General features: G+C 38.3%; 1 protein-coding gene across 1 annotated transcript in view; it reads right to left on the bottom strand.

Annotated features, from left to right (window-relative positions):
- SNX25 (sorting nexin 25) overlaps window positions 1-26,774 on the bottom strand; it is an 81,684-nt gene that overhangs the window by 29,187 nt on the left and 25,723 nt on the right. The window contains exons 4-7 of the mRNA XM_085058788.1: window positions 18,032-18,204; window positions 16,973-17,159; window positions 11,079-11,149; window positions 745-935 (exon numbers count right to left, since the gene is read on the bottom strand). Of these exons, the coding sequence (XP_084914914.1) occupies window positions 745-935; window positions 11,079-11,149; window positions 16,973-17,159; window positions 18,032-18,204 (622 nt within the window). The remainder of the gene's footprint in view (window positions 1-744; window positions 936-11,078; window positions 11,150-16,972; window positions 17,160-18,031; window positions 18,205-26,774) is intronic.

Below are 26,774 nucleotides of genomic sequence, written 5' to 3'. Positions count from 1 at the left end.
AGGACATAATGAAAATTAAAGTTCCCTGCACGAAGAGATAAGCTATCTTCTACCTACATTAAAAACATAAAATATTCTTTCACATTTGAATACATCAGCTACTGTGCTTTGCCCAAAAGGAAACAGAGTAGATTACAAAAGAAGTCTCTAGAATTTTTTAAGATTTTCAAGGCCAAGTAGTCATTTTATTTTTGTATATGCTGGCCAACACAACAGTAGTTACTTCTAATTCCAGACTACAGTGGTATTGAAAACCAGCATTCAGTCAGCAGCTTCTACCAAAGTTTTTCTGCAACAACTGCCCTGAATTTTGTCAATTGCCTTCCACAAGTGTTTGCTTCTGAATAATTTAGTGTTTTCAAAAGCCACGCATACTTCTTAAAGTAAATATAACGAGGGCCAAAGAAATATTGCACATATGTTGGCAATCTTATTTGAAAGCAAGTTGCTACTTTCATAAAGGCTGCTACCATGTCCTTATTAACTCCCTGCATGTGGTATGTCTGAAAAGTCACACGTGCTTACAAGCCACTGGATCCTTCATGAAGTTTCACATTGAGCAATATTCCAGGCTGAGCAATCAGTGTGTCTTTTCAGGTACTTCAGTAATCTTTTCTCAAGATAAATAAACTATGCAGCAATTAATTTGGATTTGACTCCTGGGGGAAGGGAGGGATTAACAGTGAGGTAACTTGATCCAGGGCTAACATATTTAGAATGACCTTCAGACAATGCGATTTGTACCTTCTGACTTGGAGGGCCATCCCCTTCATCAGAAACACCATCTTCCTGCTGATCATAAGCAGGCCCTCCCAGGAGCCTTATTCTCTTCTCACATTGCTTCTTTGCCACTGTCAGCTGATTAATATACCTCTTCACATTGCGAGCCCTTAGTAGGTCAGCTTTCATTGCTGCAGTCTCTTTTCCCTTTGAATCTAAGAATAAAGAAAATAAGAGACAGTATTTTACCACATGAAAACATCATTGTGCCATTGCCTCTGTGACCTGTCTGATGAAAGCATCTGTCATTCATTAATCAAGTGGGCTCATCAGTACAGATACCGGCAAGTTTGTATTTGAAACAGAACTATTTTGTCATTTTGCAATGATAACTCAAGGGTTTACACAAAAGAAAAAAAAATCCTTATTCAAATGCATAGTGAAAACCAACCCCTCCAGCTCTCTTTTTATAGTTTGTTCGAAGACATAGCCCAAGACCTCAACTACAGGATATACGTTTATCAGATGATGCTAGGAAGTTACCTACAGCCAAGGCATATGATAACACATGGAGCTGATGGCCTATATACCTTACTGAACATGGCATTGACTGCCTGGAGTCACGAGGGACTGCGCTCTATTCCCCCCAGCCCAGCATGACACATTCCCACACATCTTATTTGCAAACCCCAAACTTCTTGTGCCTGATGTGAACAGCATATCACACAATATCCCCTCCAGGCAACTGACCCAAGTTCACTCCAAATGGTCAGATGACTAAGAAAAAAAGAATCTTATAATGCCACATCAAGACTGCACAGTGTTGTTAAAAAGCAAAGTAACATGAAGATGACAGTCAGCTGAATAAGACTTAGTAACAGCCAGTGTAATATTTGTGTATCCTACATATCAGCCTCTTCAGCTAATTACCAGGGTCTAAAAAAAGAAGCAGCAGATAAAGCAGATATAAAATCCTACTGTGTGGAAATCTTGTTTAATATTTAGAGGACTCAACTGATTCACATTTATACACTGGTTTTATTTTGCTCTTGTTCAATGATAACACTCATACTTTTTTGGGCTGCAACTATTACTCAGTAGCAAAGTACTCGGCTTGTACTTGGCTCCATATTACTTGATTGCTCAGGGGTAAATAGTAAAGATCTATTCTACTGTGTTTTCGAAATATTAAATGCTAGCAAAATCATGTAGATAAAAACAACATTCAATTTTCAAAACAGCTGCTGTTAAGAAACAGCTACATAGTTAGGTTTGCGAATGCATACACAGCAAAAAGGAATCTCTCAGAAATTATTTTAAATATCTATTTTAAACAAGTTTCTAATACATTATGGTAACTTCTCCTTTTACAACTGTTTTCACCCTTTTACTTCCCCCTCAAAGCCACATGTAAGTATTGCTTGCAACTCTAGGTTTTGTCATTTACATACTGAAGGCCAACTGAAGGTACATGGAAGTCTCTGAAGTTCTACACATAACTGAGTCCAGATATTCTCCCATTACATTTTCCCATATTTTTAATCACACTTGATTTGTGGCATGTACCTGTGTTGGTAGGTATGCTTCCTGATACAAATACTCTAAGTATTTTAATGGATGAGTATCCTTTGCATATGAGCTGCCATATAATAGTCATACTCACTGGAGCAAATGATAAAATTACTTTAAAAAAAAAAAAATTTAAAAGCCATCTGTTTTCCTGGCATGTTATCTCCCCAGAGAAGTCAACAGAGCATTTAATTTAGTGTTTCAGTTCCCTAAAGAGAGGTATCAGTATTAATGAGAGAAAAGGAAAGGAAAAGACCTTAAGGACAAAAGAATACACTCCATCAAATCAAAACATTTACAGCTATTACAAATACCTGAACAGGAGTTTATAGTGAAGATTAAAGCCCAACATTTTCCCTGCTGCACTTGACTCCAAGATGATTTCTTAGAAGCTCTCAATTCTTTCAATAGTTTAAATGCTTTGGGCTCAAAATGCATATTTGAAATCCAACACTTTTGAAAACCTGCACAGGGTAGTATGCAATAATCATTCAGCCTTCTTAAAACAAAAGTACCCTTCTTGGTAGAAACAAGGCATTCTTGAAGGGTTTTCAAAGTATGCATGTCTACCCAAAGTCTTATCACCCTGTGGTTGCAGCAGGCCTCCAGGAGAGATTAATGAGCCTACCTGTTTCCAGTAACTAATTTCTGTCTTAACAGAGATCCTTCAAAAACATTTACCTCAGCTCTTCATATCCCAAAGGAGCCACTCCACCCAAGAACCACTCAGGGCAGTGATAAAGATCATGCCGCCAGCCTGTTCCTGCTCCGTGGATAAACAGGACTAGTCGCTGTGAAAGCCTGGCAGTGACGTCCTTCACAAATAAACAAGAGACTGATAAAGAGCAGAGCAGCACAGAATGTGGCTAACGTGCTACAGTGCAGGAAAGACAGTGTGGAAGTGTGGACTAAGGCTGAGCATCACTTTCCTCTTCCAAATTATGAAAAATAAGCAGCAGAAATCAGGAGGAGCATTTTCAGCTCAACTGGAGAAGGTTAGGTGGGTCACTGGTTTTCTCCTAGCCCTAATCTGCTTTTGAGATTTTATATATTCTCAGATCTAGACTGCTCTGCTTTTTTCACATTAAGCACTATCAAAAAGATATTTTAAGTTATAAAGGCTTCTCTTTTTAATATATTCTTGTCCAATTCCACCACTACCAAAATACTGGGATAAAATTAAGAGTGCTTTTTGCTATTTCTGAGTATCAGCAAAGATGATGTTCACTACATTCAGGTATCACTGCATAAACCAAATAAAACAAGAAAGGCTTGCATATACTCACATACCCTACGGCAAGCTTCAATAAATGGAAAAGACATAGATATATGCTACTAAGACACTGTTTCACCCAATGCAAGGGGAAAAAAGCATCCTTTGAATTATATTTTTTATACTAGTATCAACTTTAGAGTTCGGGTATTTTTCTAAAAAAATATTACTAAAAACAAACAAAAATCACTCCTCATCAGCAAGACAAGAAATATGCTACTTTGGCACTTCCTCCCCATGAGCTGCATACATGTTTACCAGCAGCAACTGAGCAGAGCCTCCATCTACAAAGGAGTAAAGTGTCTTTTACAAACTTCCTCCAAAATAATTCTCCTTATCTGGGGAAATTTTGACAGGACATGCCCTGCCATGGAGGAACTTCAAAACCCCAAAGGGGTATTGTGCACCTCTCCCAAAGGCAACCAAATGCAATTAGTACCAAAAGCAGAATTTCAAACTCTGCTTATCAATCCACAGTTGTGGATAATTCAATTTGCACCAAGCAACATTACAATGCAAATGGTCCAAATGAGCTCAAACTTAGCAAGTAAACAAAGCTATGCTACCTGTGCAAATTTTTTTTATTCTATGCATTTTTGCACATCTGCAGAGGTTTCTGACAAAGCTTCCACATCTTCCTCCAAATCACTCATAACTATCTTGATTTGAGTGAAGCTACAGGTATACTCCAGAAGCACATCCTAGAGCCCACCAAAACAATTTCTGAAAAGTGATTCCTCACACCTAATTTTCTTTCCTCATCTTTTCTTTTTTTTCCTCTAGTGGTTTTGCTATGTGAGCAGGTTTATATGCATTAAATACATCAAACTGCAGTACATATTCACATCATCCATTTTTCAGTCAGAATGCTGGGCCTTCCAAATAATCATCATGCCAAAAAAATGCCACACAAACTTTATTACCCTTAAGCACACTAAAGGATAGACAAAAATAATGCAAATTTGCTTAAAGTGCAAACTTAATTGTATTTTAGACCTGCATGATCCATCCCCTCTCAAAATAGTACCAGCAGAAGGCAGAGATTTCTCATTTTACCTGCAAAGCTATACATGGCAAAAGCATGAATAAAACAGAAAGTACAAATTCTTGTTCTTTTGCAGCTTCAGTAACTACACATCTGTGACACCTGGCAGTGTGTACAACAGCACTGACCAACCTGACCCATCACCAAAGGAGTGGCACCACACACTCACCATCACAAGTGTGTTTGCAAGACTTTTTCCAAGAGCCAGGTCAAGCACATGCAGGGCTTCCTAAATGCTGTGCTGAAGTATTTAAGTAGTGAACATCAATTTAACATTTTCATGTAAACAATAACTTTAACCTTATGTATATAATGTACAAGTCTTTACAGACCTCTTCCAACTCATAGAAACTTTGAATTACATGTTTTCAAAGTCTACATAGGCCTGGAAGAGCATTTGTTCAATTCTTCAAGAACAGGAGAACTTTTAAGAATATCACACATGGTTCTTCTACTGCCCATGGACCAAGTAAAGGGAAAACCAGCTCTACTGTGATTGAAAAAGAGATTCAGTAAAAAAAATTGTTAAATCCCAAACACTTCCACAAACATCTGGGAGGAGGGGCTTACAGGGGGATCATGGACAATTTAGGCACTGATCATTAGCAATGCATAGTACAACACTGGCCTCCCATTCACAGCCACAGCTGAGAAAAACAAAAAGTCAAGTGACAGCAAGGTAAATCTGAGCATAGGAGTCAGTATGTACTATACAAAAATAATATCCACCATAGATAGCCTCTGTCTGTGGGTCCTTGCATCCTCTCTGGTAACAGCTATCTGACCAGTAAGCCTCTTCTCTCCCTCTTCCACTGATCAACATCTCTCCAAAACAAGTGAGGACAAGATGCATTACCATCACTGGCAGACAAAGGATCTCAGGAGCAGAAAGAAAAACTTTGTCTTTGAAGCTGATTTGAGAATCACAAATAAAAATGAATAAATGTGCCACAGTCAGAATCTGTAGCCTTTACCCTCATCCATATGGATTCCCTCCATGCCTACTGCTTGAGCATTGTGCAGGCACAATGTTGGCTCTTTAAGCCTTGCCGGAAAACTGTGCAAAAATAATTGCATATGAATGTTTATTCCTGTGTGGAGGATGCAGGTCGGGGGAAGGAATCATAATACAGTTTTGACATACTTAACTCACACAGCATCTGTAATCTGCTGGAACACAGAAGTATCCATTTTACTTCACTTTAAATTATCATCTTGACAAAACCCACACATCACAACCCACATAACCAAGGTAGCTTGGAGCCCCAGGTTTTTTCAAAAGTCCCTTTTTACAGCTGAACATTCAAGCCTCTTTCAGAACCACAGCACCTGAGAGGCCTGCCCACAAACAGTTCTGTTTCTGTGCCACTTGTCAGCTTTGCTTATAAAAGCAAATATCTAGACACACAGTGGGAAGGCTCAGCAGGAGCAATCTGCTGCTGCGACACAGCAGATATCTCCCCACAGAAATGGCTGCTTATTCGATCTGTCTCGCATCCCTGCTTGAAAACAAGCAGTTTTCTCAACAGGGATGCCCTGGGGTCTATTACACTGTAGTGTCTGAAAAACAGTCCCATCCAGTCATCCAAGGGTGGTTTCCAGTCATGCTGTGAAGTCATGTGTAAGGTAGAGGGCACAAAAAATTAAAAGGCAAATCAAACAAATCCCTTTACAAAAAATCCCTTTAAAAAAATCATCTGTTAAGAGATTTGCTCTGTGTTGATCTAAGACAAGGTACAGTCCTTCATGCATTTTTGGGTTTGTTTTAAAAAGCAGCTAGTAAAAAGAGATCCTTGCTAAAATTCTTGTAGGATCTTGTAATACCACATCAGTATGAGAAGAAACAAAAACGTGTCTGTTAAAATTAGAACCAGTGTACTTGAACATGTTACAGCAAAAATCAAGTTATTATAGCATCTTATTTTTGTTCCTATTTCCTGATTGGTGTCTTTTAAATCTTTTCTTTACAAAAATTAAGATTTACTCTTGCTTCTAGAAACTTGCATATCATCTGTCATTCATGATACAATGCCCAATCCAGGTATTTGTCCTCTTACAAACTGCTCTAATAGATCAAAATGCAGTAAACATTTTCAGATAAGCATTTAGAGACCTTCAAAATCTTTAGCAGAGAAGAAAGATTTTGTAAAAAAAAAACCCAAAAAACCAAACAACCAAGAAACAATTAAAATACTTTAAATTTAGCTTAAATTTGAATTTGGTTCAGTACTTAGAAGGAATCCTTATCAAAAGGTAAGATGAGGAGAGTGGTTTACAGTTAAAGGTGTAGGAGGATGTGATTCTTCTAACCATAGCACATGTCACTGTAGAGAGTGGTACCATCTGAAAATACCAATAGGAAGAAAAACCAAACAAGTTTAAAAAAAAAAAACAAAAGCACCAACAAAACTACCACCAAAACCAAGCCGCCTCCAGCAGTCACTGCTAGAGTGATCATGACCATTTTGAAAGAAGATATGCAGGAAGACATTGTTGGAGAAGTAAGGCAGATACATGTACACACCAGACTCTGTGCTTTTGTGCCAGTGTAAACGAGGGAAGTAGTGCAATGTCAGCATGCAAGGTAACAGCTTCTATTTACAGTGGCCTGCACTGCTCCAAAATAAACTATCTACGCCTCTGGAAACAATAACGCTGTGTTACGTCTCTTATTCACCTTTAGCAATGGCCAAAAGCAATTCTCCTGGCCACAGAAATTTTATCATCCACCCACAACTGGCACCATATTGCAATCCCCTCAAGCTACTTTGTCTCCACTTTTTAGACCTTTTACTCTCTCAGGGAGTCAAGTGCAAAATGTACTGCTTAACATGAAACAGATGCTTTGGTACGTTTTCATTTGCCAATAGGTGGCACCAGCACTAGCTAAATCACGTGTAAAGAACCCTGTCCTTTCTGAGGAACAATCTTCCTCTCCAGTCTTACTGGGCACCACCACTAAATGCATACTTAAGGTATCACCAGATAAAATAGTAAAAAGGTCAGGTAACTGTAGCTCCTATGAGAAGTCATCAGTCTGAAACCTGGTGCTCAGGCTACTCATCCTTTAATAACAGACACTTAATCTTTGCAGAAAAAAGAAATACTGTTGGTCAGTTTTAGAAACTTAATTATGTCTCCTTAACCAATAGTAAAGGTCCACAATGCTGCTCAGGCATATTTATCACTAGTCATGCAGCTGTACAACGCTTCTTTTGCTAAGCAAAGTATAAATAATAGCTAAGCACTCACTACTGAGGAGTTTTAGTCACTCCCGCTACACTGACTGCTCCTCAGGTTTTTTGTTATAACTTCTTCTATTGAAAACACTGCCTCAGGAAGCTCCCATAATTCAAACTGATGGAGGCTGAGACAGCTCTTATGTGGGACTCCCCCTGGAGTACTGCATCCAGCTCTGGGGACCTCAGAACAGGAAAGATAGGACCTGTTGGAGCAGGTCCAGAGGAGGGCCATGAAGATGACCAGAGGGACAGAGCACCTCTCCCAAGAAGAAAGGTGGAGAGAGCTGGGATTGTTCAGCCCAGACAAGAGAAGACTCCGGGGAGACCTCATTGCAGCCCTCCATTACTTAAAAGAGGCTGGCAAGAAAGATGGGGACAGACTTTTCCACAGGGCCTGTTGCAAGAGGACAAAGGGGTAATGGTTTTAAACCAAAAGAGGGTCAATTTAGATTATATAAATGGAGTAAGTCTTTTACAATGAGGGTGATGAAACACTGGAACAGGCTGTCCAGAGAGGTGGTACATGCCTCATTCCTGGAAACATTCAAGGTCAGGCAGATGGGACTCTGAGCAATCTGGTCTAGTTGAAGATGTACCTGCTCATTGCAGGGGTTGGAGTAGATGATTTAAAGGTCCCTTCCAACCCAAACCACTCTATGGTTCTATATCCATGTACATACTATTCTACACTTGCTCTACTCTTACAGTTTGGGAGCAGACATCATGCTCAACAGAATGCTGGCCAGCCAATGTTCAGCTACTTCAGCTGAACACCCAGGCACTAAAGAAGCAGTTACATTTTCAGGACACAGCTTTGCCACAGAAAAAAGGAAATAGGTACCAAGAATACTAACTCTTATCAGGTTGGAGTAAAAGCTAAGAGATCCCCATGACATAGAATGCAAGAGCTCCTTTACTAGCAGTAAAGGAGAGACTCTCGTATGTCCAACAGCCACACTCACGTGTCACTGCAGGTATGAACTAGGTACTGGGGGAAAAGATTAAAAAGAGAAAGACAGAATGAGATTGTGAAAACACACTTTCATTTTGCATAAAGCTTACATTTAGTTATTCATCATTAAATCCAGGGGTAGCATTAGGCTGTAGTATCTAGAAAGGGAAACATCAAAAGATGACACTAAGTAACATGGTAATCTGTTCTACAAGATTTCAACAATCTTTATATTAGCAGTGAGTTGTGCTGGGTTTTTCTGTTGGCTTTGGCTTGTTTTACGGAAGGTACCACAGTTTTAACCTTTTCTTCTTAAAAATCAGGAACATGTTAGATTCATTAACACATTAGGTAAAAAGCCACCACATACTCCAGGAAAAACAAGACACAAAACAGTCTTCAGAACTAGATTTTACCCCTCTAATGTTTTGATAGCCCTCTTAAAAGTTTATTGTACATACATAGAGCCTGAAAATTTTTAGTAGATGAAAACCTTAGTGCAGTAACTGAAATGGATTAGAAATCTGCCCTAAATTTGTGTGAACTACAAAAAGATTGTATTGCATGCCTCTGTTGGGCATATTGTTCCACACATGTCAAGCAACAAAACATTACCTTCTTCAGACAATATGCATATTCCTGGGCTATTTAATAAACAAAATGGTTAGCCCCAGTAGTGCCAATGGTAATCAAGATCCAGCACTGGTAATCAAATCTTCAATGATATACAAGGTTACCACAGAAAAAAAAATAATTAAAGTCCATACCATAACACAAAACTTCAATGCACCAGCTAGTGAAATTTCTAAAAGATTTTTTTTAATACAGGTAGAAGTCAAGAGACCATAAAAATGCAGAATCAACTTTACCACGTACCACCAGCTCTATAATATTTTCATATCTACTCCGTAGTACGAGACACTTGTAGCTTCAGAGAAACATCTTCTGTTCAGGAGTTAGATCAGGAGATATTTAAATAGATAAACTCAAGTGAGACAGAGGAAAATTAATTAATTGTAGGAACCTAAACTGTATAAAAACATTCCCCAAATCAATTATTTTCTCAAAAAAGACCAATGGTAGCACAAATGGAAATACAGGCTTAGCAAGATTTGATTTTTCATAATGTTCTCAGAGTTAAATTCCCTGTTCTCATTTTATTACTTTATGAAACAGATTTTCCATTCAATTGCCTTTCATCTGAAAAATATTAATATCTATTTCTATAATGTACACTTGAATAAAAAGCAGTGCCCGTTTTCCTTTTTATCTTGGTTTGATACAAGCAAGATATCCTACTGGAATGCCCATTTAGGTCTATTTTAGAGTGTAAACAAAGAGCATTATCAACCTTATATTTTTAGAAACTTGAGCATGGACCTCAATCTCTTCAGATTGCCCAAAGTTTGCCCATCCCACAGCATGTTCATTTTCTGTCTCTGCATTTTTCATTACATGTAAATTAGTTTTTAAAGTTTTCCTTTCTGATACAAGGACCTAGAAAAGTATTTTATTTTTTTTAACCTGAGAGACAGAGATTACATGAGAACCTAAAATCTTTTAGATTCACCTATAAAGAAATTAATTTTACTATCTGTTGCTTTTTATTATGCATTGATACAACTTAAGTATATCTGCCTAAGCAAAGATTTGGTTGTAATTTTGCCATGAAGATCATCTCCTGAAGATATACCACAGTTTTTACATATTTTGAGAGCCATAAAAGTAGTATATATAATAAATACAAGCACAAATATAATAGGCACTGCTTTTAAAAAGACAGTCATTGCCAAATCATTGCAGAAGGATTTAAGAGCATGCTTTATTGCAACTCGAAAACATAATACAATGAAGAGTCAAAATAAAATCTGACTAGCAATTATGCTGTAACATTCCTTCTTCTGTGTTTTGAAAAAAGAGAACAGACTGAGACTTTAAAGAATCGATTGTATGAAATAGAAAGTGGAGATATGATTCTCAGCATATGAATTTGTAATGCCAGAAATCCTAGTTGCAGCATGTTCTGAAAATAAGTGTATCATAGATATGACCTTTCTGATGATCCATCAGCTTAGATGCAGATAGAGTGGGGGGATATTCATACCACAAGAGCTTCTAGAAGATTCAGACAAATGAAACAGAACCAAAATACTAAAGGCATAGCATTCCCAAAATCTGTCTCAAAAACCCACCCACACCGATTGCCTATGTATGTTGGGAGTTCAAACAGCTTTTCAAAATGAAAACAACAGATGTGACTTAAAAACAGAGTCTTACCTTTCTGCCTCTTCACTTGGGGAATATTGCTGATTGTGGTTGCCTGAACTATTTCCACTACAATTTGATACCTAATTTTAAAAACAGTAGGGAATAAGGGTGAAGAAGGGGACGAGAAGAAAAAAAACATGGTATTAATCTTTTATAATGTGTTCTTCAAACAACACACTTTAAAATTAATAAAAATCAAAACACTTCTACTTCTTCCTCATGTGGAAACAGAATAATTTCAACATATACCTGCAACCCAAGGAGCAGTGTGCACATGGAGTAGGAAAAGAGATTATTTTGAAACAAAAAGGAACCATCCAACTAACACTGATACTGTCCTCTTTGCTCAACTCATGCCACTGCATAGACAGCTAATATTCAGTAAACACAATATGAAGTCACACTCTAAACATTAAATTAAAAAACTAAATATAAGTTTTCTGTAGGAAACTAGGATGGTAGCTCAGTTTAAAAGGAAAGAGCTGTCTGTAAGGTTCTTCCAGTTAATCCACTCAACACATATATGGAGCATACATAAATTTGGACAAGAAAACAATTACAAAACAATTACAAAACAATTAAAATATGTAAAATATCAAAGTACTACACTCCAAGAATAATTAAAACATGTTTATCACCTGAAACTATACCACACAATAGTAGACAGTTATTGTAGCTAAAAAGCTGAATTTTAAGTAAAACTGATTTTGTAGCTAACAGACACAATACGCTCAGCAAAGAAAATGACTGTCAGTTAAATCTTTCATAAATGTCAAAGTTTCGATCATAACACTCAAATTCATCTAAGTGCACTTACTTTGCTAGCTATTAATACTGATAAGAAAGCAAGGATTCCAGTGAATTTGCTATCTAACAAGTTACCTCTTAAATGAAAGCTGATGCCTCCAGGAAAGGCTGCTATTTCTGTGACTACTTACTCTCCATTTAAGGAAGAACATGTGATCCTTAAAACTTCTTTCATGTAAACTTTTTTCACCAACATTACTCAATTCCCCCCATTTCTCTTTCATCCTGTAACTCTTGTGGGATTTTGATTGTATCTGGCTCATTGTATAGACACAGTTTTACACACAAAGCGTACACTCACAACTACACTTCCAGAATCTTTCTTTTGCAGCAATCTTTAGTCTACCCAAATTCTTCAATTATTAAATTGAAACCTGAAAATCTGTTTGAAAACCTGGAATTTTTCTAACACTATTTTCTTTTGCTATTACTGTATTTTGATTGTTTCCATCCAACACCACAGTTCTTGCCCAGTCCATCAGAGGAACAGCAGCCTCATAAGTGTGGTATTGTGGTGCATAAGGAGTCCTACAGTTAATTCTCCACTCAGACAGAGACTTCCCAAATTATTCAGGGCAGCTCACTTGTACTTTGGATGTATTGGTTATGTGATTTGTAAATGCATTGCAATGACACTCATTCACCTCATTCAGATATTGTAGGCCAACTGTGAAAACATAAATTCATCAAACAAGGTACAGACAATCAACTGCACATGGAAGGTAGTTCCCACTTTTTATCTTGCCACTTTTTTCCTTCCAAATTTACTCCAATTTATTCACATTCATGGTTTCACATGTTTTTGTTACCAGTATTTAGCACAGCATCTCTTTTTTTCTGTTCTTTGTATTAGTTTAACTATGGGAGATACTCCGAGTTACATCCTCAAATATACTATTTAGTCTATTCCTCCTAATCGCTGGGCCCTGGCTGCAACTACTCAATGGGAGCTCTGTACAACACTGCACCACAGAAACACCACCCTGGCCATACTGCCAGACCATGACCCTTTCTCCCCAAAAGTCTGTTCCAAATATTCTAGCTGCTAGATTCTCTGCAGTGTTAGTGAGTAAACATCTAAGGATATTTTAAATGTGATGTATTAATTTAACTTTGAAGAAGCATCGGTACGTAATAAACTGGACCCTTCATGGCCTCACATCCACATTAATTCCTTCTTCCCTATTCTCTGTTATATTCATGCACTTCTCTCATTTTTTAAGTAAAAGATGACATAGAGCCAGTAGTAATGGTCTTTCTTACCATGAATTGTGTAGTGACCTTTTGCTGCTGTAATAATAAATACCAGAAAAAACACGATGCTGATTCTGAAAGTGGAATAAAAACTATCCACCAGTTTATTTCCTTATCATTATTTGTTCTCAACTATGTTTTTAACTCAGCATGTCATTTATCTTTAGTCAACTTCTGACAGAGAAAGTAAATGTTTCACATCTGCTGTGAAAGAATTCATCTTTTCTTCCGTATTTGTAGCAGAATTCCAATTAATCCATGCTAACTTCAGTCTGCGGGGAAATGAAGGTGAAATTTCACTGTTTAACTCTTTCTTCTTGAAAGACATAGGGACAACACACTTCATGAAAACTTGATAATACAGGAATAAAAGTCTTCCTCCTCCCTTCATGACAAACATCAAAGAAATGAAACATTATAAAGAGTGAGTTTGAAGGATGTTTGTAGATAACCATACAGTGGTCCCTTCTGTGAAAGCTTTGCTGGTTTGTTTTTCCCATCCTGCTCCCCCCAACAAATTCAAGTTTTTAGAAGGCAAAGGTATGACAGGAAAACAAACAAACAAAAAAACCCCAAAATGGCTCCTCAGAAATCAGCTAATTCCTTTTTATGAAAACATCAGCTACCCCAATTTCCCTGCAAAAATTAAAGGGATATTTTCACAAAAACAATAGTGAAGTTCTAAGAGATTAAGTAACCAAATGTTAGAGGCCCACTATAGATACTAACAAACTATGAATCCTAAAGTATCTGCAAAATTAGTAGTAAGTAGCTCATGCATCATTTAAATGCATTATAAAAATAAAATCCATAAAAGCAATGCAGAAAATCAATACAATATTTCTTGTTAAGGTAATGCTTCTAAGATAGGAGAGAAACAAGATTTAGAAAATCCTAGCATCACTATTATCTTTTCAGGAAGAGCTATTTGCACAGCAGAGAGCTTTACACTTGCTTACAAGGAGACTCACATAACCTCCCTCTCTTTTCTGACTTCCTGGCTGAGAGCAAAACACCTTTCACCCACAGGTTTCCAATTAATCAGCCAGGGGTTTTCCCAGCCTTCCCCACCACAAATTCCTGTCTACAATCACAAGAAAGCCTAGCAAAATTGTTAATTAAATCAGTCTGGAAGGATGCCTTATCAGCCTTCCCTCCTGTACTGTCACGTGCATACATCAAGGAGCACCCAAGAGTCTATGCCTTCTTGACTGTGGTCAGTCAAGTGTCTGAGGATATGTTTATCAATGTCTCATGGCCTCTTGAACTGTGAGCAAGGTATTTTATCTTTATTTTATTAAATAGATAATAAGCAATCTGCAAAGATAAGGATGACAGGAAGGTTTAATAAAAAAAAAATAAGTTTCCCAGCAACTGTAGTGCCTTCAGATAAATTTCCCTCGCAGCTAAGCCTGCGCTGAAAATTGCTACTGCTCGTATCTGTTCTTTACCAAGATGTTATATAGCAACAAGTAACAGAAAGTGGCTTGGAGTTCATGAATGCTATGTACTGTCTTAGAACAGACACTGAAAAATTAGTTCCAAATAAAACCAAGAAAAGGAATTCCTGATGAGCATAATATTATTACCCAAAATAGCATCTAACTAGAAAACTCTGTTTAAGTAAAACATACCAGTATTTTATTTGTTGTAAGAGAACTGGAAGCATTTTCCCCACTCCCATCACTCCAACAGACTCTTACTGTGACAAATGCACAACAGCTTATTTGTTTCTTGCTCTTTAACTCCTTCTTTATAGATTTACCCTGTGGTTCACTGTTGTGAATTACAACTAAGTACCACCCCCCCTTTTTTTTTTTAATCCATGTAAGGACTACTGTTTGGTTTTCTTAATGCAAATCTGTAAACTTTCACTGGTTAATCACGAAAGCTTTGCCAAATAGACTACACAAATGTGAGATGACTACAGGTTCTCTCTCTGGGTGTTCCCCACAGTGCTGGAGCACAAAAAGAAAGGGAGTGCCTTCTCCCACAGGAAATACTCTTTAACTACCATCCCAAAGACTGGCTCTGTACAAAGAAAGGAAGAACGCTGCCTCCAAAATCAAGCTCTATTTCTCATCAAAAAGAAGACACACTTTCTCAGACATTTTCCATTAAAATACTGATCAGCTCAGACTGATCAACATTTTGTAGGGTGCAGAGGAACACATTACAAGATGATGGCAGCTGGACCTCACAAACTAGAAAGGAAAAACATAGGTGCAGCCAAAACCACATTGTTTCATAAAGCAAATCTGCTCTCTGGTATTAAAAAACGCAATTTAAAGTGACCTATCAGCTAAAAAGAGAACACACTGAGCATTAATGTGCTTGAGCAACAACAACAACATAAGAGCTGGGTTTCTTTTGAAAGAAACAGATCCATTAGTGTGATTATGCTAATAAATATGTCAATTAGGTTTTAGGCAGAGTCTAATAGAGACTAATTTCTGCTCTCAGGAAAGGCACATTGTCCCAGAGTAAAGAGCAAATTTTACAGCAGATGAACAATAAGTAGCCAAGCAACAGAATCATTTCACCATCACCTAAATGCATTTTCCTATCTCAGAAATGCAAGTGGTTTCAGGATCAAAGAGAACAAGAGAAAGTACAATGTTATTTACGCAGCCCATGTACTGCATCCCAGTAAGCCATCTCTTGGCTTCACCAGGCCAAGTCTAATAGAAGTTTAGGGTCACAAGAGATGACACAGAATGCACCAAATGTAAGCGATATGCATGTGTATTTTGGATGTTGCTGCAGCCATTTGAGGAGAGGAAAAGCTGGCCTGCAGCAGCAACAGAGGAAAGTTGGGAAGAGGAAATGCTACCAGTTCTGGCTGGTGGTAAGAGATTAGGACAAACACTCTGGAAATGGCTTCAGGAGTCCTAACTTTGCTCTGCTCAACAAAACCAACTCAATGACACCTCAGAAGGTCCTACAACAGTAGTATCTCTGTTCCCCACTTCCCAGTCAGTTGTTCCTTATCCTTTCACATAAATCAGAGGAGAAACAGCTCAGCTATAAAGATACGGCAAGCATAAACAACTGGCTCTTGGGCAAGCAGGCTTGAGATGCAGGTGACATCTCATATTAAGACGAAAGATTTAAGGCAAAAGAGATGAGACAGGGAGTGCAATTAGTATGAAAGTGAGCATATGCTATTTGCATTAGAAAACAGGAACATCAAACAAACTCATATGTAGGAGCTCAGTGATTTTTTGTTTTTAACAAACTCTGTAAAGCTCACTAACATGGTTAAGAGAGATGCAATTGAAAAACACCTCCCTGCAATAGCCCAGAAAACCTTCTCATCCAGTGGTAAAACATGCTGGAACTCAAAGTCCTCTTTCCATGTCACAGAATCACAGCAAGCTGTTCAGACCTTGAAGGTCTGAACCCTGAGGTCACTATGGTTCACAGCCATAAGATGACCATGGGCAGTCCTAATTCATAAAGATAACGACGAGAAAACAACCCATACTAGTGGAAACTCAGCCTATTTCATCTAACTCCACAGAGGCAAGCTGTAAGGAAGAGTCCAACATGCCTTTCATACATTTCAACCATTTATCCCTTTCAACAATATAGTCATCTCCAGCATACTACTAAGCAGAATTTTTATGCATTTTTCTGCCTGCCACTGAGCTAAAATGCTGATTACATTAGAGATCTAACAAATGTTGTAGCTTATCATCCTTACTGTCTCTGCTTCACCAAACAAAAAGAAATCTAAAATTAAATTTAAAAAGAAAAATCCCAATTCATTCAAATCTTAGTAATGGGCTGGAAAAGAAGCATGTTTAGTTTTGAATGAGCCACAGTGAAACAGTAAATACCTCAGTTGTTTCAGGAACTCAACATCAGAGCTGCTGTTAATGAGCTTGATGAACTCCTCATAAGAAGGAGCATATGTGTAGTCTTTCTTCTGATGCTCATTCATCTGTTCTCTGTACTCCAGCTGGCTGAGTAGCATTCGGTTAATATAATCTGGATCACTCAGCAGTTCCACCACTGGTTTTAGTACTGGAGAGAAAAAATATTTTAAAACAAAATCCTTATGCTGAAGAATAACTGCTGCCTTGCAAATGAAAACCGCAGATAAAAGGCAAAAATAAATATGCAAGTTTATAAAAATCAAAAAATCCAAAACCAGTCTTCTGGACCACACAGTACATTTGAGATTGCATATACCTTCTTGATAAAGCTGGTTATTCTATTACACAAATTGATGTACATTGATGAAGCTGACCTCTATTTGGAAAATTCCAAGTGTATTTGTTCTTTATGCTGTGTGCTTTGAAGGCTATGACACTATAGCCAGTATAAATGAAAACTGAAAGCAAACTGAATTGCGGAATATACTTGAGACTTCATAATTTCTGAATTTGACAGAGACATAAACGTGTACTGTATTTATATCAAAGTGTAGCTGATAAAATAAAAAGCAAATCAGAAATCCCTCAATTAAAAAAACCACACTGGATAAATCAAAGTGTATAATAATGAATTAAATATGCTATCACGATTAAGTTATAGAATCTACAGATTTAAGGATGTGTTTATGTATCTGAATGAAATATTAAAGGTCAGAACTATCCATATAATCACTATAAATAATGCCAAGGAAAGCTGCAAAAGTATTGCTCTATGAAAAAACAGAGACTGAAAAAGGACAAATTGTGTTTTATCCTGAAATGTGATAAACAGTCTGGCATCAAGTCATGAGAGCTAAGTAAATATATGCTTGATTTTGTGAATATAGTGTCTTACTGGCTATCACAGAAATTAAATTTCAGAATATAAAAGCAGAGCATCAAGACTTATACATAATAAAGTTTGTAATTACTGATATTGTACATGTGCAAATGGTTGATTATCTCTGATCTTTGATCTACCTTTTGTTGCAAGAATTTCTGCAAGGACTATGCGCAAGCTGACAGACTGGACATCCTTTGAGGGTAGGAGACAATACACCAGAACTTGAGAACATTTTTGCAGGAATCTTACTTCTTCATCAGAGCTCTTCAAGCATGAGTGCAGCAAAAAAGGTCTTGGTGGATCTTCCTGCCTAGAGGGAGAAAAATTAAAAAAAAAAAAAAAAATGAAGGAAAGAAGAGAGAGAACTTACATACCACTTGCATCATCAGTCATCTACGATCATCAGTCGCTAATTGATAAAACGCTGCAGCACAAGCACGGGATGGGTTCTGTGCACCACTGAACATGCACAGCAAACGTGCTGCTGGGTGAGTAAGCCCATGATAGCACACCGTGCTGTTTGCAGACTCCTCACAAACAGATTTTTGGATGACAGCGCTGAAACAAAGAGAGAGCAAATATCCCTCACTTTGATTCTGTGCCCAATACTGTCTAGTTTATCTCCTTGCAGGTGCCAATGATTTTCTGGGCTTCTCAAAACGTGTTTGACTCAAATCTTCATCTCCAGGTTACAGGTGCACCTTTTCTTTATACAAAAACAGCAGTAGAGACAGATACAAGGCACCCTAGCGGTTCTTTTATGGCCACACGCCTGATGTGCTCGAATCTATTTTAACAGCAAGGTGACAAAGTCAGTGGTTCCAGACAGACAGACACAGTGTCACCTAAGAGGCACCATGGTAATTTACAAAGGCAGCCAAGACTGGTCTTTACAAAGCCAGCCAAGACTGGTGCTACAAGGGCTTGGATCTGTCATGTCTCATACCAGTACCGCCTCCAATTTTCCATAACATCTGCTTTCCTCCCAGAGCTGGAGGTTGCTGTCCTGGTTAGGTTACATTTCTGTCCTAGTCAACTGACTGTTTCTCACAAAGCTGCTCCAAACCCATTGCCTTTGTTTGTGGAAAAAGAGACCAAGAACTGTATACAGTCAAACCAAAAGCTTTCAAGTTAGACACCACTATACAGCCAATAGAGACAGGCATTGTATAACAACTAATTTTTGCTAGTCAGTCCAGGAGGATGAAAATATGTTCGAACAGTAACAATAAAAATTACTCTAATTTTGTTCTAATAATACAATTTGTCTTAAGGTGGCTAAAATTAATTTTACAATTAATTTTTAGAAAAAGGAATATAAAGATGACACTTGGGTTTGATTTGACTAAAGCCTCTAACTCAATCACAAATCAAATGTTTTGTTTGCAAACATGGATCATAAACGGAGTTTCAATTGTTATAGGTAAGACAAATTTCAAAACAAGTCACTTGGAACAACTTGGATGTAAATACTCTGTTCTTAGGAGCAGTGGTTTATGAAGATGATGTGTAATCTTCATTATCAACCAGCCCAGGTGGTGCAGCTGACTGAGCTCAGAAAGCTGTTTATCTTCTTCTGGTAGGATCTTTTCTCAGTGGCAACTGAAGACATACAGCTATTTTCCTCAGTGCATTTTTATTCCTCTTGCACACTCTAGAAATATCCTGAAGCCTTCTCTATACCACATCAAGCATTCTCCATCATGTTCTCCCCTAAAGGCATTCATTATTTATCCAAAACTAGTCATGTCCCAGGCAGATTACTGACAGACAGAAAGTCTGGGTCATTTACCTACAGCCACCTCTTACTGTGGAAGTAAAGTCTTCCAGACAGGTTGGTCCGCCCAACATCAGCCAATGAGAAACACAGCCAGAAGCATTTGCAAAAAGCTGGCAAACAGGATGGCTCACACAGAATCATTAAGGTTGAAAAAGCGCTTTTAGATCATCAGGTCCAGCCATTAACACAGCACTGCCATGTCTACCACTAAACCATGTCCTTGAGTGACATCTACGTGGATTTTTAACACTTCTGGGGATAGTGATTTCACCACTTTCCTGGACAGCCTGTTCCAATACTTGACCATTCTTTCTGTGAAAATTTTGTTCCTAAAAATGTAAACCTTCCCTGGCACAACTTGAGAGGCCATTTCATCTCATCCTGTTGCTTGTTACCTGGGAGAGGAGATAGACCCTCAGCTGGCTACAACCTCCTTTCACGTAGTTGTAGAGCAATAAGGTCTCCCCTGAGCCTCTTCTTCCCCAGACCAAAATACTCCCAGCTCCTTCAGCCACTCTTCATAAGGCTTGTGCACCAGACTTTTCCCCAGCTTTGTTGCCCTCCCCTAGACATGCTCCAGCACTTCCATGTCTTTCTTGCAGTGAAGGCCCCAAAACTAAACCCAGAATTCAAGGTACAGCCTCACCAGTGGCAAGTACAGGGATTATCACTTGAAATATTTCCTGTATATTAACAACAATGATACAGAGTTAGAACAAAAAGCAAATGGTATATCCTTTTTAGCCTGTGAATAAACCCCATCCTTTTTGGACACTCTTACCTTTTTTCTGGGACATCTTGCATAGTGATTCAATCGAGATAAACTTTCATAATATGTGCAAGGCATGAAACAGAGTCATAATGCACATAAAATTTCACTGAACTGAGATTAGCCTTCTTTGTCTTCAATATCTCTCTACAAGTCTCCTGAGGAATGCCAGTCTGTTTGGGACTGCAAACACACTAGAGCATTAACTGTACCTATAGTATCACCTGTGCAAGAGAACTGTGTCTCCCTATTGTAAAAATGTATTCCCAGTCAAGAGCCAACAGTTTTGCTGAGCTGGACCTGTGCCAGGACTTTTTTGACACACAATCAACAGGACACAAATGGAAAATGGAACAGAATAAACAAGCACATAGGCAAATATTTGGTTCTTACCCTTCTAATTTGTCTAATGTGTTCCTGCCTACAGGAATGCAAGAAGGGAGTAGAGTTGCCTACCCTCCAGTTTACAGGCCATTTTTAAAAAGTTTAATTTTTTCCTGTAATTATCTCCATTACCTGAAAAGATACAACTCTCTAGAGCAGGGCTTCTCTCTACAACAGGTTTTTCTAGCCAAGCTGTACCTACATGTGATCTAAAAAGCAAAAGGGAAGGGTATTTATGAAAATAATAGAGAAACAAAGTCTTCAGGAAATTCAACTCTAAACAAGCCTTTCCTGTCAGTACCAAACAGTTCTGTCAACAAATCCTGCAGTATGCATTACTGTTGGTCAAGAGAAATAAAAGGAAGACTGAAAGTGGGAGAAGAAGCTTGGGGGGAAGCTTAACAGCTACAGAATAAATAAATATGCCAGTGATGAAACAGACAAGACAAAACATACAGGTTTATATCCTCCTTTGCATGTATACAGGAAGAATTACGTTTCTATTTTTCTCAATATTACCATTAACCAGCTTGCAGGCAAATACAGTGTATCAACAGAAGTTCTGGCCAGTAAACAGCCACCCTTATAACCAGACTTCTTCACTGATAACACATAAAAAAAGGGAGCAGTGAGCAATCATGGGAGTATTAACACCACTGCTCAGCCACCAAACCATGTCTGTTTACTACCTAGGAGCAGGAGCTAAGATGTCCTGATCACACATATTCTTAAGGCTTGCTATAAAACTTAGATCTTCAACTCTGTGGGAATGTGTCACTGTTCATTTTGCAGAAACCAACAGGAAATGCAGAAACTTAGATGCAATCTGCATATATATACACAAAGCAGAGTGCTGCTACATCTCTCCAGTGTCAACAAAGATATTAAGCCCTATTAAATAACCCATATAGTAACATAGACATTATTTTTCTTCCTATTATTTAATTCTGCACATGTATTATTAGGACTGTGTGGTTGGATTTTTCCAAACAAACAGTCCCTTTGTAATCACAGAAAACTCTGAACTAAAATTGTGTGCAGATATTTTTAGACAGAGCTTTAAAAGCCCAGCCAATTAACCATAAATTCTGAGCACAACTGTGTGCAGTGAACTAATACAAATGTGGTACTTTAGCAAACAGTTCCAAAACAGGCATGATACAAGCTCTATAAACCAGGCTCATTTAATCTGCTTTAGACAATATTTGAATAATGGCAAGTGGCAACTTAATTCCTTTGTGTCTTCTTGAACAATTAAGACTGAAGTAATAGTGAAAATAGTGGTCTATCAAGATGCAAGTGACTTCAATGATTTAATACAGTAGACAGAACATATGCTGTATACAGTATGCTTACAGGTCATATCCATCTTCACTCCCCCATGGGCTACAAAGCCAGCCTTAACCTTGCCCATGTTCCTTTTCTGTAATTTTATGAAAACCTGCTCTCAATTTTTAACACTATTGAATACTTTTATATAGTGTCAGAAAGCAAAGGGTTTTCCTTCAGTTGTCCATCAAAGCACTGGAAGATTAAGCAGCACAGTACAAATATAGATCCATAGACAGGGCCTGCCTAAGTGAATTCCTTTGCACCAGGTCTGTTCCAAGCTGTACTTTCCTTGGAGGACAAACTGACACCTACTGTACCTAACCCCCGCTCTGAGGCTGCTTTGCGCAATTACTGCCTGTGTATTCCACTGAACATCATCAATGTTATGACTTTACCCCTTACTGCTGCAAATCTACTGTTCATCCAGCACTCTATAAAGGAAAGCAGAAGAGCAGATTTGCTGTGCTATTCCTGAAGATAAGCAGTTAAAACATTACCAGGGTGACAGAAATATTATAATTTTCTTCCCATACTATAACTAAGCAATTCTGAACTGATATCAACACTCTTAACAACTATACTTTATTTCTCAGGAGTGCAGGATGTATGGCCATACCATAAGACTGGACTATCAACTGGGCTTCCAGGTTTCCCAATACAGAGGTGTCATGGAAATATTTTTTTCCCTAAGGATCTACTCTAGATATCCACATTTTTGACTAGGACCATCTGGTAACTATCTCTATTATAAAGACTAATTACAGTTAGGAGTATTAAGACCTGGTATTTGGGGTTGGATGAATGCTCCTGATGAAAAGCATCTTTGACAAACATAAGTCAGTTTGCTTTGAAATTACTAAATAAGCAAATCATACACACACACACACACACCCCTCTCCCCCACTAAAAAAAACAAAACCAAACTAAACAAAACCCCATGCCCCCCCAAAAAACAGCCAACCAACAAAAAAACTCAAAAAAAACAAAGGGTCTGTGAAAAATTAACAGCTGCTCTACAGGAAATAACTTACGGCTTCTATAGATAGATAGATAACAAAGTGTTCCCTTCAGCCTTGCTATTTCTTTATTTAGTCTTTCAAGACTTTCTTGCAGAGCTACATTTAAGTCTCAATCAGTACAATTGTGAGCTGGCATATGCAACTCACTCTAAATAAGTGGCATCAGTATGTTCAACATTCACCATGCATTTTCATTAAACTGATTCTGAGAACTACCAGAACTACAGGCAGGCTGCATTTCTTCACCCGTATCACCCTCAGAACTCTAAGCTTCTTGACAATGCAACAAAGTAAAAACTCCTTGATCTATTTCCACTTTCTAAGAAATAAATGAAACAAAAATTTAGACCTTTACAAGGCAGTATAACAAATATACCCCCAAAAAAGTACCTAAAAAAAGACAACTCCCCCGCCAAAAAAACAATGAAAAAACAAACCACATAAACCCCAGAAAGCACAACAAAAAACACCCAATGGACAAAGCCAAACCCTAAATTTCTACAGCTGCTATTTTATCAAGATAAATCAGCAAGTTTTATAAATCACTTCAACTAATGTTTACTGTGCATAAAACCTGTCATTTATACATGCCACAGTTACCTCTTTCAGGAAAAAGCGTGTGACATGTCGTATTAAAAACAGAGGCAAAGAACTTATGAATGGCTTACAAACTGTGGTGTGACCACATCAGCACCAGGATGTCCTAATGCTTATTATGGTGTCAAGCTTATACTCAATCATTAACAGGAAACCCAACCTTCCCACACAGAAGCTTGGAAACAAATGGTGAGTTTTAGACCTGGTGCTACCCATGGGTTAACTTTAATAACATGCTCAGACCTTGGCTTTTCATTACTATTTTGCTCTCAGCACTTTCATACGGCTGTTCCCATTACAATGAATCTCCACAACTTCATGCAAATCCCCCTGATACATCCTTCCACAGGCTGACTGTGATAAGCAGTTCTTGGTATTTCTGGTTTCTGGCAAATGGAATTATAAAAGAAAAAACAAGAGCTGTGGGAGGTATTTAGTTGCTATCCAGACAACTTGGATGCCTCTTCAGGATTAACCAAGGGAAATCAAGTGCTTTAACTCCCTTTGCACCAGTCTGCTCTTGATCAGTTTGTGGTGGCAGTACCTTTTATTTTTAATATCTTATCACTGATACATACTGTAATCACAAAAAATTGAAGCTATATATCCTATACATGCCAAGGTATTCACCTGGGTCAAGAAAATTAAGAGTTATTTTCTCTCCTTACCCTATCTGTAATACATAGAAAATAAAAGGACCATTATCAAAATATGTATGATACAATCTTTAATCCCCAAGCTGTTCATCATACTGATCACTCAAACAGCAGTTTCCCCACAACACTTTCTCCCCTCACACTTTCCAAGAGCATTGAGCTATTAACTATAGGTTCTGAATTAGCACTGGTAGTAGCCTGCAGACCCCCAAGCATTCATGTTGCTAAGTCATACCTTATGCTGCAAGTCTGGGCACAAACACACATAAAAACACTTCAGAGTATCCCATGAGATGTTATGTCAAGTTGTCAGAAGCAGCCTGAAATACCACATATTCATATTTGCAGAAACTAATTCCTCTGCCTTTGGGGTCAAAGGTACCCCAGCTATTGGTTGAAGACACGGAACACCCAAAATCAAAAGATATAGGGGGAAAAATTAAAATACTAACAATAGTAATAATAAAATCTATATCACCATGACCTCTTATTGCTGAGGTTTGTTCAAAAAGCACTGCCTGTCAGGGGGCTCAAGAAGAAGCAAGGATTAACTGTCTTCACATCCCATTTGCCTACTCTGCTGGTTTTGGCCAGGCTAATTTTCTTCCCAGTAGCTATATTTTGAATTTGTGCTGAACACAGGTTGATAGTACAAAGATGGTTTTGTTATGGCTGAGCAGCAGCTGGACAGCATCAAGCCTCTTTTCTGCTTCTTAAATCACCCCACTGCTGGGGGTGCACAAGTAGTTGGAAGGAGACACAGCTGAGACAGGTGACCCCAGATGACCAAAGGGATATTCCAGACCATATGGCATCATACTCAATGTATAAAGCTGAGGGAAGAAGGAGGAAGGGGTGGATGTTTGGAGTGATGGTGTTTATCTTCCCAAGTCACCATTACACATGGATGGCGCTTGTCTTCCCAAGTCACTGTTACACGTGATGGAACCCTGCTCTCTTGAAGATGGCTGAACTCCTGCCTGCCCATGGGAAGTGGTGAATGAATTACTTGTTTTGCTCTGGTTGCGTGTGCACCTTTTGCTTCACCTATTAAACTGCCTTTCTCTCAACCCATGAGTTTTCTCACTTTTAACCCACAACTTCTCACTTTTCCAATTCTCTCTGAACCTGCTGGTGGGGCAGTGAGTGAGAGGTTTGTGTGGGGCTTAGTTGCTGGATGAGGTTAAACCATGATACCTACTTATCTCAAGCAGGCAAATCTTATTTTGGCTATGCTGTACCCAGCAAAAAAACAGAGTTTTATTTATCAAATGTTAATCGTTCTGTAATAATATCTAGGGCATTTGTTGTTAGCCCAGAATAAGGGCAAGGGAACTCCCTCTTCCTTTCATGTGAACAGCTTCACAGAAAGACACTTTACTATCTGTCTCCACCTTGCTAAGTCCTTCTGGTACTGACTGAGCATTTCATTCAGAAGAATAGCTGCCTCCAGCTTCCAACAAACATATCATGCTACCAGAGGGAGACTACATTCCTGGGATCAGATAATTCCAACTCCTGGAAAGTACACAGCCACCACAGACAACACTGCACATATCAACATGACCGTTTCCATCATTGTACACCACCTTACTCAGCTCACAGTCTGTCCTTGATCACATAAAATGGCATTGTCAGTATTCAGCTTGCTTATGTTCTGCTTAAAGTAACCAAAGAAAGACTCTTCAATGAGATATGAAGGAATGAAGGAATTAAAGACGCCATGAAACTTGGGTGCCGGAATACTAACCTCTTTACCCTTGCAGGATGCACTTGGCTAATCCTGTTATAAATGTGCTCTTGATCCTGTACATGTGGGAAAAGAGCAGTGGTTTCTAAAAATAAATCCAAGTCTCACTTTTCCTCCCTATTTCAAATTTATAAACTAGCTAATGCTGGACACAGGAAATTATCATATTCCATTTCCATACACCAAGCTAATAGTAGAAATCAGGTGGTTTCCTATCTAAATTATTTGAAATGCTGCACATTTTCAAACTGAAAAGTGACATTTTCCTTTGAAACCCCAACTGAACCTCAAAGTATACCCCAAAGGCATATATAAGATAAAAACTTTGGGAGCTGTCTTGCCTACAGCTTGCATTGCTCTGTGTCACTCCAGACAGTTCTGCCCATGGCTAGAAGTGTCTCTGCCTTACTTCATTCAGTAGATGTGGGTGGCATGCACAAGAAAGACAACTGCTCTTAAAAAAAGCCAGGGGATAGATTAAAGAAAGGGGAAACAGACCTAACGCTACAAGTCTCCAAGCAGCCAGCATGGAGGTGGCCTCTCCTCTTATCACAGAATCATAGAAGGGTTTGGGTTGGAAGATACTTAAAGAT

The sequence above is a fragment of the Lichenostomus cassidix genome, chromosome 4 (assembly GCF_008360975.1).
Source record: "Lichenostomus cassidix isolate B80296 chromosome 4, HeHo_3.0, whole genome shotgun sequence".
NCBI lineage: Eukaryota > Metazoa > Chordata > Aves > Passeriformes > Meliphagidae > Lichenostomus > Lichenostomus cassidix.
Note: the sequence above shows the minus strand (reverse complement) of the source record. Positions and strands in the feature narration are given on the sequence as shown.